Raw genomic sequence first — 11833 nt, forward strand, 5'->3', positions numbered from 1 at the left:
GGTCCAGATCGCGGTTTTCCCGCGCAATTCCAAAGGTAACAAGCTTGAGAAGCATTCTTTTGGCTTTGCTTTAAAATCGGGTTAAGGTTCCAACCTAAAACACGAGATCCACGACGGAAAGAATCAGTTCTAAATGCTTTATTAGCCCCGACTTTTAAACTATGAACAATTTCAAGGTAAAATAGATCTATATCAATTTGATCAACATCCTTAGAATAATTTACAATTATTTTAGCTAAAAGAGCATCTGATTCTTCATGATATTTGCACATTTTTTTCCGATACCAGATCATTTTATTTACATTTTGACTAGAATGATTGATAATTTTAAAAGATGAAATTTGAATATTTAAATAAAAAAAAAGGTAAAAATGGTCACTAATAGGCATATCCAATCGAACCTGAACAGGCTGTGGTAATAACGCTGCATTTGAAACAAGCACATGGTCTAGATTAGAGCAAGAACCAGAATTATGGACATACGTAAAATCCGCATCTTTTGAAGCTATAGTGAAAACCGAAAACAAAGATAAAAGAGGGGAGGAGCGGACATCAGAGATAGCAATGATGCAGTTAAAATCCCCGCAAATAAGCCACTGGAGATCTGATGGAACTTTCGCCACACATCGCGATAATTCTAAACATGCAAAATTAAAATCAAAATCCAAATCATTTGCATGATAATTTGTTGGTAAATAGCACGAGAAAACGATAATCCCTGGGATTCGAACAGCAACAAAATAACGATTAACGATTAACGAATAACGATTAACAGCAACAAATTCATAAAAAAATTTGTTTACTTTCTTTGATAGCTTGGATACACTTACGCTATTTTGATTTGGTTAAATTTTAAGAGCATAAGTAGCCCCGAAAGTCTGAACATAATACCCTCAGTCGTTCTTGGGATACTGCTGAGATGCCTTAATGGGAATTAGCATTAACACATTGCATTTTGATTTAATCTTAAGGCAACGTTTACTTTTTAAATATAATGGGCAATGGGGAGGGGGGGCGGGGTAGGGGGATTAGTTGCCTTCCAATCACTTTCGACAATTTAAAAGGGCACTAGACCTTACTATTTTTCAATTTAATGAGCTCTTGTCGAAGTTCCTACAACAACTCTTTTGATAGGAAGTGCCCTTGTCTAAACAACAATAGTAACAAAAAATAATACATTACACCTACACCGATCTTAACAATAAAAATACCAAGCCTTCCAGTCACTTTCGACTAGTAAAAAGGGCACTATGTCTTTCGATTTCCAATCGAATGAGCCCTTTTTGAAACGACAACGCTTTCTATAAACAACTTATATGCCCCTAGGGCATAAATTACAACCCTTACCTTAAGGGCTGTTGGGGTGGTTGTCATCCTTTAAGACCTAATTTCCAGAACTTTCAACATCATTAAACAAAATGGCTATCTCAAAATTTTGATTGGATGTGTTTGGGGAAATGGTGGGCGTGAGAGGGGCGGTAGTAACTAAAATCACTTTCGACTATGAAAAATGGCACTAGCCCTTTCAATTTCCAATCAAATGAGCCCTTTTGAAGTTTCTACAACAACACTTTCAATAAAAACCGTATAAGCCCCCAGGGCATAACTTACAACCCTTGCCCTGAGGGCTGCAGGGGGTGTTATTCTCAAAGACCTAATTTCTAGATCTGTCTACTACGTTGAATAAAATAGCTATCTGAAAATTTTGATTGGATGTGTTTGGGGAAATGGTGGGCGTGAGTGGGGGATTATTTACCCTCCAATCACTTTCGACTATTAAAAAGGGCACTAACCGTCTCCATTTCCAATTGAATGAGCCCATTTTGAAGTTTCTACGACAACTCTATCTATAAAAACCTTATATGCCCCCAGGGCATAACTTAAAACCTTCACCCTTGGGGCTCTGGGGGGTTTGTCATCCTTAAATACATAATTTCCAGAACTTTCAACTACGTTGAAAAAAATGGCTATCTCTAAACTTTTATTGAATGTTTTTGGGGAAAAGGTGGGCGTGAGAGGGGGGTTAATTACTCTCCACTCACTTTTGACTATTAAAAAGGGCAATTTCAATTTTCAATCAAATGATCCCTTTTTGAAATTTCTACAACAACTTTCTATATAAACTTTATATGCCCCAGGGCTTAACTTACAACCCTTGCACTGAGGGCTCTGAGGGGGTTATCATCATAAAAGACATAATTTCAAGAACTTTCAACTCCGTTGAACAAAATGGATATCTCGAAATTTTGATAGGATGTGTTTGGGAAAATGGTAGGCTTGAGAGGGGCGTTAGTCACTCTCCAATCACTTTCAACTCTTAAAAAAGGCACTTTCTATAAAAACCTTATATGCCCCCAGGGCATAACTTACAACCCTTGCCCTGAGGGTTCTGAGGGGGGTTATCATCCTCAAAGACCTAATTTCCAGAACTTTCAACTACGTTGAACAAAATGGCTATCTCAAAATTTTGATTGGATGTGTTTGGGGAAATGGTGGGCATGAGAGGGGGGTTAGTTGCCCGTCAATCACTTTCAACTATGAAAAGGGCACTAGCTCTTTCAATTTTCAATTGAATGAGCGCTTTTTGATGTTTTTACAACATCACTTTCTATCAAAACCTTACATGCTCCCAGGGCATAACTTACAACCCTTGCCCTGAGGGTTGTGGGGGGGGATGGGTTGTCATCCTTAAAGACCTAATTTCCAAAACTTTCAACTACGTTGAATAGAATTGCTATCTAAAAATTTCGATTGGATGTGTTTGGGGAAAAGGTTGGCGTGAGAGGGGGGCTAGTTACCTTCCTATCACTTTCGTCTGTTAAAAGGGACAATAGCTCTTTCCATTTTCAATCGAATGAGCCCTTTTTGAAGCTTCTACGACATTGCTTTCTATTAAACCTTTATCTGCCCCGATGGCATAATTTACCACCCTAGCCCTGAGGACTGTAGGGGGGCGGGGGTGTCCTGCTCAAAGGTATAATTTCCTGAACTTTAAACTGCGCGGAACAAAATAGCTATCTCAAAATTTTGATTGAATGTTTGGGGAAATGGTGTTCGTGGGAGGGGTGTTAGCTTACTTCCAATCACTTTCGACCATGAAAAAGGACACTAGCCATTTAAATTGCCAATCAAAATGGTAGTTTTCGAAGTTTCTACTACAAAACGTTCAATAAAAACCTTATATGTACCCAGGGCATAACTTAAAACCCTTGCCCTGAGGGCTGCCCGGGAGTGTCCTCCTCAAAAACATAATTTCTATCTGAAAATCAACAACACTGAACAAAATGGCTATCTAAAAATTTTAATTGGATGTGTTTGGGGAAAAGGTGGGCGAAAGAGGGGGTTAGTTGCCCTCAAATAACTTTAAATTAATAAAAAGGGCACTAGACCTTTGAATTTCCATTCGAATGAGGCCATTTTCAAGTTTCTATTACAAAGATTTCAATAGAAACTTATATGTCCCCAGGGCATAATTTATAACCCTTGCCCTGAAGACTGTGGGGGAATATTCTGCTAAAAGGTATAATTTCCTGAACTTTAAACTTCGTGGAACAAAATGGCTATCTCATAGTTTTGATTGGATGTGTTTGGGGAAACGGTGGGCATGGAAGGGGTGTTAGTTGCCTTCCAGTTACTTTCGACTATTAAAAAGGGCACTAGCCATTTCAATTTCGACTCAAATGAGCCCTTTTTAAAGTTTCTACAACAACGCCTTCTATAAAATCCTTATATGCCTCAAGGGAATAACAACCCTTGCCCTGAGGGCTGTGAGGGGGTTGTCATCCTCAAAGACCTAATTTACAGAACTTAAAACTACGTTGAATAAAATGCCTATAAAAAAATTTTGATTGGATATGTTTGCGGTAAAGGTGGGCATGAGAGGGGGGTTAGTTGCCCCCAAATCACTTTCGACTAATAAAAAGGGCACTAGACCTTTGAATTCTCAATCGAATGAGCCCTTTTTAAGTTTCTACGACAAAGATTTCCATAAAAACTTATCTGCCCCCAGGGCATAACCCTTGCCCCGAAGACTGTGGGGGGGAGTGTCCTGCTCAAAGGTATAATTTCCTGAACTTTAAAATGCGTGATAAAAAGGATATTTCAACTCTGTGATAGGATGGATTTGGGGAAATGTTGGGCGTGGAAGGGGTGTTAGTTGCCTTTCAATTACTTTTGATGATAAAAAAGGGAACTAGTCATTTCAATCTCCAATCAAATGAGCCCTTTTTGAAGTTCTACAACAACGCCTTCTATAAAAACCTTATATGCCCCAGGGCATAACTTACAACCCTTGCCCTGAGGGCTGTGAGGGGGTTGTCATCCTCAAAGAGCTAGTTTACTGAACTTAAAATTATGTTGAATAAAATGGCTATCTCAAAATTTTGATTGGATGTGTTTGGGGATAAGGTGGGCATGAGAGGGGGTTTGTTGCCCTACAATCACTTTCAACTATTAAAAGGGCACTAGCCCTTTGAATTTCCAGTCAAATGACCCTTTTTTGAAGTTTCTACGACGACGCCTTCTATAAAAACTTTATATAACCCCAGGGCATAACTTACAACCCTTGCCCTGAAGGCTGTGGGGGAGTGTCCGCCTCAGAAACATAATTTCCATCTGGAAATCAACTATGCTGAACAAAATGGTTATATCAAAATTGTGATTGGATGTGTTTTGGGAAATGGTGGGTGTGGAAGGGGTCTTAGCTGCCTTTCAATCACTTTTGACTATTAAAAAGGGCACAAGCCACTCCAATTTCCAATTGAAAGAGCCCGTTTCAAAGTTTCTATGACAACTTCTTCGAAACGAAGTGCCCTGCTCTAAAAGAAAAAAAAATATACATTGTGTCAACATCGTTCGTATATGCCCTCGGGGCAAAACTTAAAACCCTTGCACCTAGGGCTGTGGGGGAGTGTCCTCCTCAAAAACATATTTTTTATCTCGAAATCAACTATGCTGAACAAAATGGCTATCTCAAAATCTTGATTAGATGTATTTGGGGGAATGATGCTCATGGGGGGGGGAGCTTGTTGCCCTCCAATCACTTTCGACTATTAAAAAGGGCAATAACCACTCCAATTTCCAATTGAATGAGCCCTTTTCGAAGTTTCAACGACAACTTCTTCAATACGAAGTGCCTGGGTATGGAAAAAATACATAAATAAATAATACATTGTGCCAAAATTGTTCTTTACTTAGGCAGCGCTATTGCGCTGCCTATGATGGATGAGAATCCTGTGAGACTTTTGATCTTCTACATAACTGAGCCCATTACAGCTTCTACAATAGGATTTTCTTATCAATAAATACATTTGCCTACATACATTCATTTAAATACATTGAAGTACTTCATATAAATAGAAGAAGAAAAATATTACCATTTAAAATTTTTAAAAACTAAGTTCCTAGCAGTATTTGCCACCCCAAAGAAATTTAATGGCAATGCTGATGATTACCTGCCTTGCCTTTTCTACCTCTGTGCTGGTAGATATGGGAGTGTAAAATTTTACCTGTATAGAGAAACATTTTAATTAATTCCTTCTCCCCCTTCCTCTTGCAACATTTATATGAATCCTAATGAAGAGTAAGCAGTTTGTTCATTAAAATATACTTTTGTAGGAATCTACCCTACCCCAAATAAACAATGACTCACACCCCCCTGATTATAGCTGATACGCAATTACATATCACCAAACGTAACATAACTTCATTACAAATAAAGCAAGACAATCTGGTTGAATCCAGAACTATCAACGGGTGGCATTACTTCTTTTGCAACTGGGAAGCCTAAAATATAGTTATTGATACTTTTAAATAAATTAGCTTGTCAGGATTTTAAATTGATTGCAAATCCGTCCTCTTTGGGGTAAAGTTGTAGTTTGGTGCGAAGGGCTCATTTGATTGGAATATCAAAAGGGTTAGTGCCCCTTTTAATAGTCTAAAGTGATTGAAGGGAAACTAACCCCCCTCTCACGCTTTCCTTTTCCCCAAACAGGTCCAATAAAAATTTTGAGATAGCCATTTTGTTCAACATAGTTAACAGTTTCGGAATTTAAATCTTTGAGGATGACACCCCCCCCCACAGCCCCCAGGGAAAGGGTGACAAGTTATATCCTGGAGGAATCTACGGTTTTTATATAAAGCATTATCGTAGAAACTTCAAAAAGGGCTCATTCGATTGGAAATTGAAATGGCTAGTGCCCTTTTTAGTAGTCAAAAGTGATTGGAAGGCAACTAACAGCCCTTCCATGCCCACCATTTATTCAAATGCATCCAATCAAAATAAGGTTTTTATTGAAAGCTTTGTCATAGAAACTTGAAAAAAGGCTCATTTGACTGGAAATTCAAAGGGGTAGTGCCCTTTTTAATAGTCAAAAGTGATTGGAGGGCAACTAACCCCTCTCTAATGCCCACTTTTTCCCCAAACACATCTAATTAAGATTTTTAGATAGCCATTTTGTTGAACATAGTTGAAAATTTTGAAAATTCGGTCTTTAAGTATGATAACCCCCTCCTCCATATAAGGTTAATAAATCCCCCAAATAAGGGGGCATATAAGGTTTTTATAGAAAGCATTGTTGTAGAAACTTCAATAATTTGAAGTTTCTACAACAATCAAAATTCAATCAAAATTCTCATTTGATTGAAAATTGAAATGCTTAGTGCCCTTTTTAATATTTGAAAATGATTGGAGGGCAACTAACCCCTCTCACGCTCACCATTTCCACAAACACATATAATAAAAATTTTGAGATAGCCATTTTGCTCAACATAGTTGATTTCCAGACAGAAATTATGTTTTTGGGGAGGACGCTCCAGCCACAGCCCTCAGGGCAAGGGTTGTAAGTTATTCCCTGGGGGCATATAAGGTTTTTATAGAAAGCTTTGTCGTAGAAACTTCAAAAAGGGATCATTCGATTGGAAATTCAAAAGGACTAGTGCCCTTTTTAATAGTCTAAAGTGATTGAAGGGCAACTAATCCCCCTCTGACACTTTCCTTTTCCCCAAACAGGTCCAAATAAAAATTTTGAGATAGCCATTTTGTTCAACGTAGTTGAAAGTTCTGGAAATTAGATCTTTGAGGATGACACCCCCCCACAGCTCTCAGGGCAAGGGTTGTAAGTTATACCCTGGGGGCATATAAGGTTTTTTTATATAAAGCATTATCATAGAAACTTCAAAAAGGGCTAATTCGATTCGAAATTGAAATGGCTAGTGCCCTTTTTAGTAGCCAAAAGTGATTGGAAGGCAACTAACAGCCCTTCCACGCCCACCATTTATTCAAACGCATCCAATAAAAATTTTGAGATAGTCATTTTGTTCAACGCGGTTGAAAGTTCTGGAAATTATATCTTTAAGCAGGACACTCCCCCCAGAGTCTTCAGGGCAAGGGTTTTAAGTTATGCCCTAAGGGCATATAAGGTTTTTATTGAAACCTTTGTCGTAGAAACTTTAAAAAGGGCGCATTTTATTGGAAATTCAAAGGGGTAGTGCCCTTTTTAATAGTCAAAAGTGATTGGAGGGCAACTAACCCCTCTCTAACGCCCCCCTTTTCCCCCCAACACATCTAATCAAGATTTTTAGACAGCCATTTTGTTCAACGTAGTTGAAAATTTTGGAAATTAGGTCTTTAAGGATGATAACCCCCTCCCCCACAGCCCCCAAGACAAGGGTTGTAAGTTTTGCCCTGGGGGCATATAAGGTTTTTATAGAAAGCATTGTCGTAGAAACTTCAAAAATTTGAAGTTTCTACAACAATCAAAATTCTCATTCGATTGAAAATTGAAATGCTTAGTGCCCTTTTTAATATTTGAAAATGATTGGAGGGCAACTAACCCCTCTCACACCCACCATTTCCCCAAACACATACAATCAAAATTTTGAGATAGCCATTTTTTTCAACGTAGTTGAAAGTTCTGTCTTTGAGGATGACACCCCCCCACAGTCCTCAGGGCAAGCATTGTCATTTATGCCCTGGGGGCATATAAGATTTTTATAGAAAGCGATGTAGTAGAAACTTCAAAAAGGGCTAGTTAAAAGTGATTGAAGGGCAACTAAACCCCCTCTCACGCCCACCATTTCCCAAAACACAACCAATCAAAATTTGTATGTATCCATTTCTTTCAAGGTAGTTGAAAGTTCTGGAAATTAGGCTTTGAGGACAATAACCTCTTCAGAGACCGCAGGGCAAGGGTTGTAAGTTGGGGGCATACCCCTTAGGAGCATATAAGGTTTTTATAGAAAGTTTTGTTGTAGAAACTTCAAAAAGGGCTCATTTGATTGGAAATTGAAAGGGCTAGTGCCCTTTTGAATAGTCAAAAGTGAATGGAGGGCAACTACCCCCCCCCTCTCACGCCCACCATTTCCCCAAACACATTCAATCAAAGTTTTGAGATAGCCATTTTGTTCAACGTAGTTGAAAGTTCTGGAAAGTAGATCTTTGAGGAAGACATCTCCCCCCCAGCCCTCAGGGCAAGGGTTGTAAGTTATGCCCTGGAGCATATAAGGTTTTTATAGAAAGCGTTATCATAGAAACTTCAAAAGGGGCCTATTCGATTGGAAATTGGAACGGCTAGTGCCCTTTTTAATAGTCACAAGTTATTGGAAGGGAACTAACACCCCTTCCAAGTCCACCATTTCCCCAAACACATCCAATCAAAATTTTGAGAGAGCCATTTTGTTCAACCCTTGCCTCAGGGCAAGGGTTGTAAGTTATGCCCTGGAGCATATAAGGTTTTTATAGAAAGTGTTGTCATAAAACTTCAAAAAGGTCTCATTTGATTGAACATTGAAATGGCTAGTGCACTTTTTAATAGTCAAAAGTGAATGGAGAGCAACTACCCCCCCCCACCTCTCACGCCTACCATTTCCCCAAACACATCCAATCAAAATTTTGAGATAGCCATTTTGTTCAACGCAGTTGAGAGTTCTGGAAATTATGTCTTTGAGCAGGACACTCCCCCACAGTCTTCAGGGCAAGGGTTATAAGTTATGACCTGGGGGCATATAAGGTTTTTATTGAGGGCAACAAACTCAATATAAGGTTGATGGGAGGGCAACTAACCCCCTCTCACGCCCATCATTTCCCCAAACACATACAATCAAAATTTTGAGATAGTCATTTTTTTCAACGTAGTTGAAAGTTCTGGAAATTATGTCTTTGATGCTGACCCCCCCCCACAGCCCTTAGGGCAAGTGTTGTAAGTTATGTCCTGGGGGCATAAAAGGCTTTTATAGAAAGGAATGTTGTAGACAATTCAAAAAGGGCTCATTTGATTGCAAATTGTAAGGGCTAGTGCTCTTTTTAATAGTCAAAAGTGATTGAAGGACAACTAACCCCCCTCTCATGCCCACCTTTTCTAAATCCTATGATTTCTAAGAGCAAGAATATAATTTGTACTTTACTGACAAAATTCTTTGAAATGTTTTCATTTTTCTAACTTTAAGAAATCAGAAATCACTTAAGATTTTAAGGAATAAATATCAGCATATGTATATGAAACTGACAATGCAGATTTTTGTTAGTAAATTCATTTGGATTTTTTTCAGTAAAGTAAAACTTATATTCTGGCTTTTAGAAAATTTGGGGTTTAGAACCCTACTTGCATTAATTTCTGCTTGTTTTGAGTTTGAATCTTATTTATTTTAATTTCTGTTTGTTTTGGGTTTCATTTATTTATTGATACTAATTTGTTGTAGTTGTATTCTTGGTAGATTATTTAATTCTGTTTTTGTTCATTTTGGTTTAATGGAGTTCTTTACTTTTTTTAAAAACTTATTTTGTTGAAAAAGTTTGTTTAATTATTCCTAAATCAAAATTGTTTTATAACTATTCCAGAGGTAGTTACAATGAATTTAGGGAGCTTTTACATTCTATTGATATGGTTGGTAAATTTCCAGTGTATCAGGGATGTGGACACATCATTTGATTTTATCTGTAATTTAGATGGCTGTGAAAAGTTTATCCAAAGGTACTGTGTTAGATAGGGTGGTAAAAAACGTAAGAGCCTGCCAGAATTTGCCCTGGGTACAATATCCATATAGAATCAACTTTGGAGACATTATCTGTTGGTTAAGGATGATAAGTCTTGGTGTGCTTATAAGAGAGCAAGAAATTTTGCAACTATCACTTGACAATCATACACTGAGTCAGTAGAGTCATCTATCATTGATTCCCTGCAAAGTTGTCCAAAGAGATAATGGAAGTATTTAAATAAGGGAAACAATGATCAATCACCATCATCTACAATCTTCACTGATCCAGTCACTGGTGAATCTATTGATGATGACAGGAGAAAGGCAGCTTTTTTTAACGAAACTTTTTCATCATTTTTTGTAAATCCTGCTGCTCATGTGCAACCTAATTCCATGCAGGTAGGTCCTTTGGTCAATATATACGAAATCATATTATTGAGTTAGGACTAAAGTGAATACACCATTCAATGCCTTTTTTTATGCTGATTACGAATATAATAAGCATTTCTATTGGAAATGAATTTCAGCCCCCCTCCCTATATAGGCCACACCAAACCTATCCCTGACTGGGCATATCTAGGGGGGGGGGGCTGAAATTCATTTCCCATATAATTGAGTATAATGTTCTTAATAAGCAAAAAAAAATTCATCAAATGGTGTATTCACTTTAGTCCTAACTCAATAATATGATTTGGTATATATTGACCGGTCCTTTACTACAACATGAGTTGGAGATTGATGATTCAGGCATTGCACCTGAACATTTCAAACACTTCAATTTACAGTTTAAACTTACCTCCCATTTACATCAGAAAAAAATTTGCCCCCCCCCCTAATGTAGAAATATATACCCTGGATTGGCATATTTAGGGGGCTGAAATTCATTTCCAATAGAAATGATTATTATATTTGTAATCAGCATAAAAAAGGCATCAAATGGTGTATTCACTTTATTCCTAACTCAATAATATGATTTGGTATGTATTTACCGAAAATTGAGCTGCCACATAGGTCTGTTTTAATTTCAATTAGCCTAGGCCCTATTTTAATTATAAGAAGCCTATAGGCCTAGGCTGGACTTATTTGTGGCTGTAGGCTATCATGATCATACTGGAAAGGAAACTAGAAAAGCATTTATCAGTTACCCTGTTAAAATTTCCTCTTGATAAAAGATCTGAAATATTTTTAGCAGCATCGTTCTTTTCAGCTACATTGAGAACTCGAACCATTTCTTGCCTCGTGCAGAATTTTCGAATTAAGCACAAAATCATTTTTAAACTTACCAGTGTTGTTCGTTAACTTCTTTTGAGTTTTTGGGGTGCCCAACGAATTCAGTGTGCCTAATGTAAACTAAAACGGTTTGGCGTTCTCATAGAGATAGTAGAAAGAACATTGAGAACATCATTCTCTTCCTTGTAAGTCTCAGTCTGGTTTCAGTGGAATTTCTTTGCAAGATGGCAAATATTAATTGGGCTCATGAGCGCCAAGCTAGTTTCTGTGAAATTTTACAGTCACATTTTGACGTTAACCTGAAGCCAATCGAACTTTCAAATTATTTTTTTTGCAATGGAACACCTCAGAATTTATTATATCCAAGTAAATTTTGAATCTTGATAAAAAATTAGCACTTACTGAAGGTAAGTGATTTGTTCAAAGTTTCTTTTGGCTTATTCGGGTCTATGTAGAAAAAAAAAACAATTATAATAAACTTTACATACACTTTAATGTCCCAAAAGGTGCATTGAGACCCATTAACATGATTATACTTTAATAATATGGACTACGATTTCCACTTTACTTTTTGACATAACCATACACTCCCTTAATAAATAAACATAATTATCCTTAATAATAGAGTTCC

General features: G+C 37.5%; 1 protein-coding gene across 1 annotated transcript in view; it reads right to left on the reverse strand.

The window, feature by feature from the left end:
* The window catches only part of Top3alpha (topoisomerase 3-alpha), a 99311-nt gene extending 88068 nt beyond the window's left edge, over positions 1-11243 (reverse strand). Inside the window, exon 1 of the mRNA XM_089092036.1 lies at positions 11118-11243. Within this exon, the coding sequence (XP_088948162.1) occupies positions 11118-11243 (126 nt within the window). The remainder of the gene's footprint in view (positions 1-11117) is intronic.
* Between the last annotated feature and the right edge of the window lie 590 nt (positions 11244-11833).

This window comes from Artemia sp. Qi Xiang Cuo, chromosome 7 (assembly GCF_049724085.1).
Source record: "Artemia sp. Qi Xiang Cuo chromosome 7, ASM4972408v1, whole genome shotgun sequence".
In the NCBI taxonomy this organism is placed as follows: Eukaryota; Metazoa; Arthropoda; class Branchiopoda; order Anostraca; family Artemiidae; genus Artemia; species Artemia sp. Qi Xiang Cuo.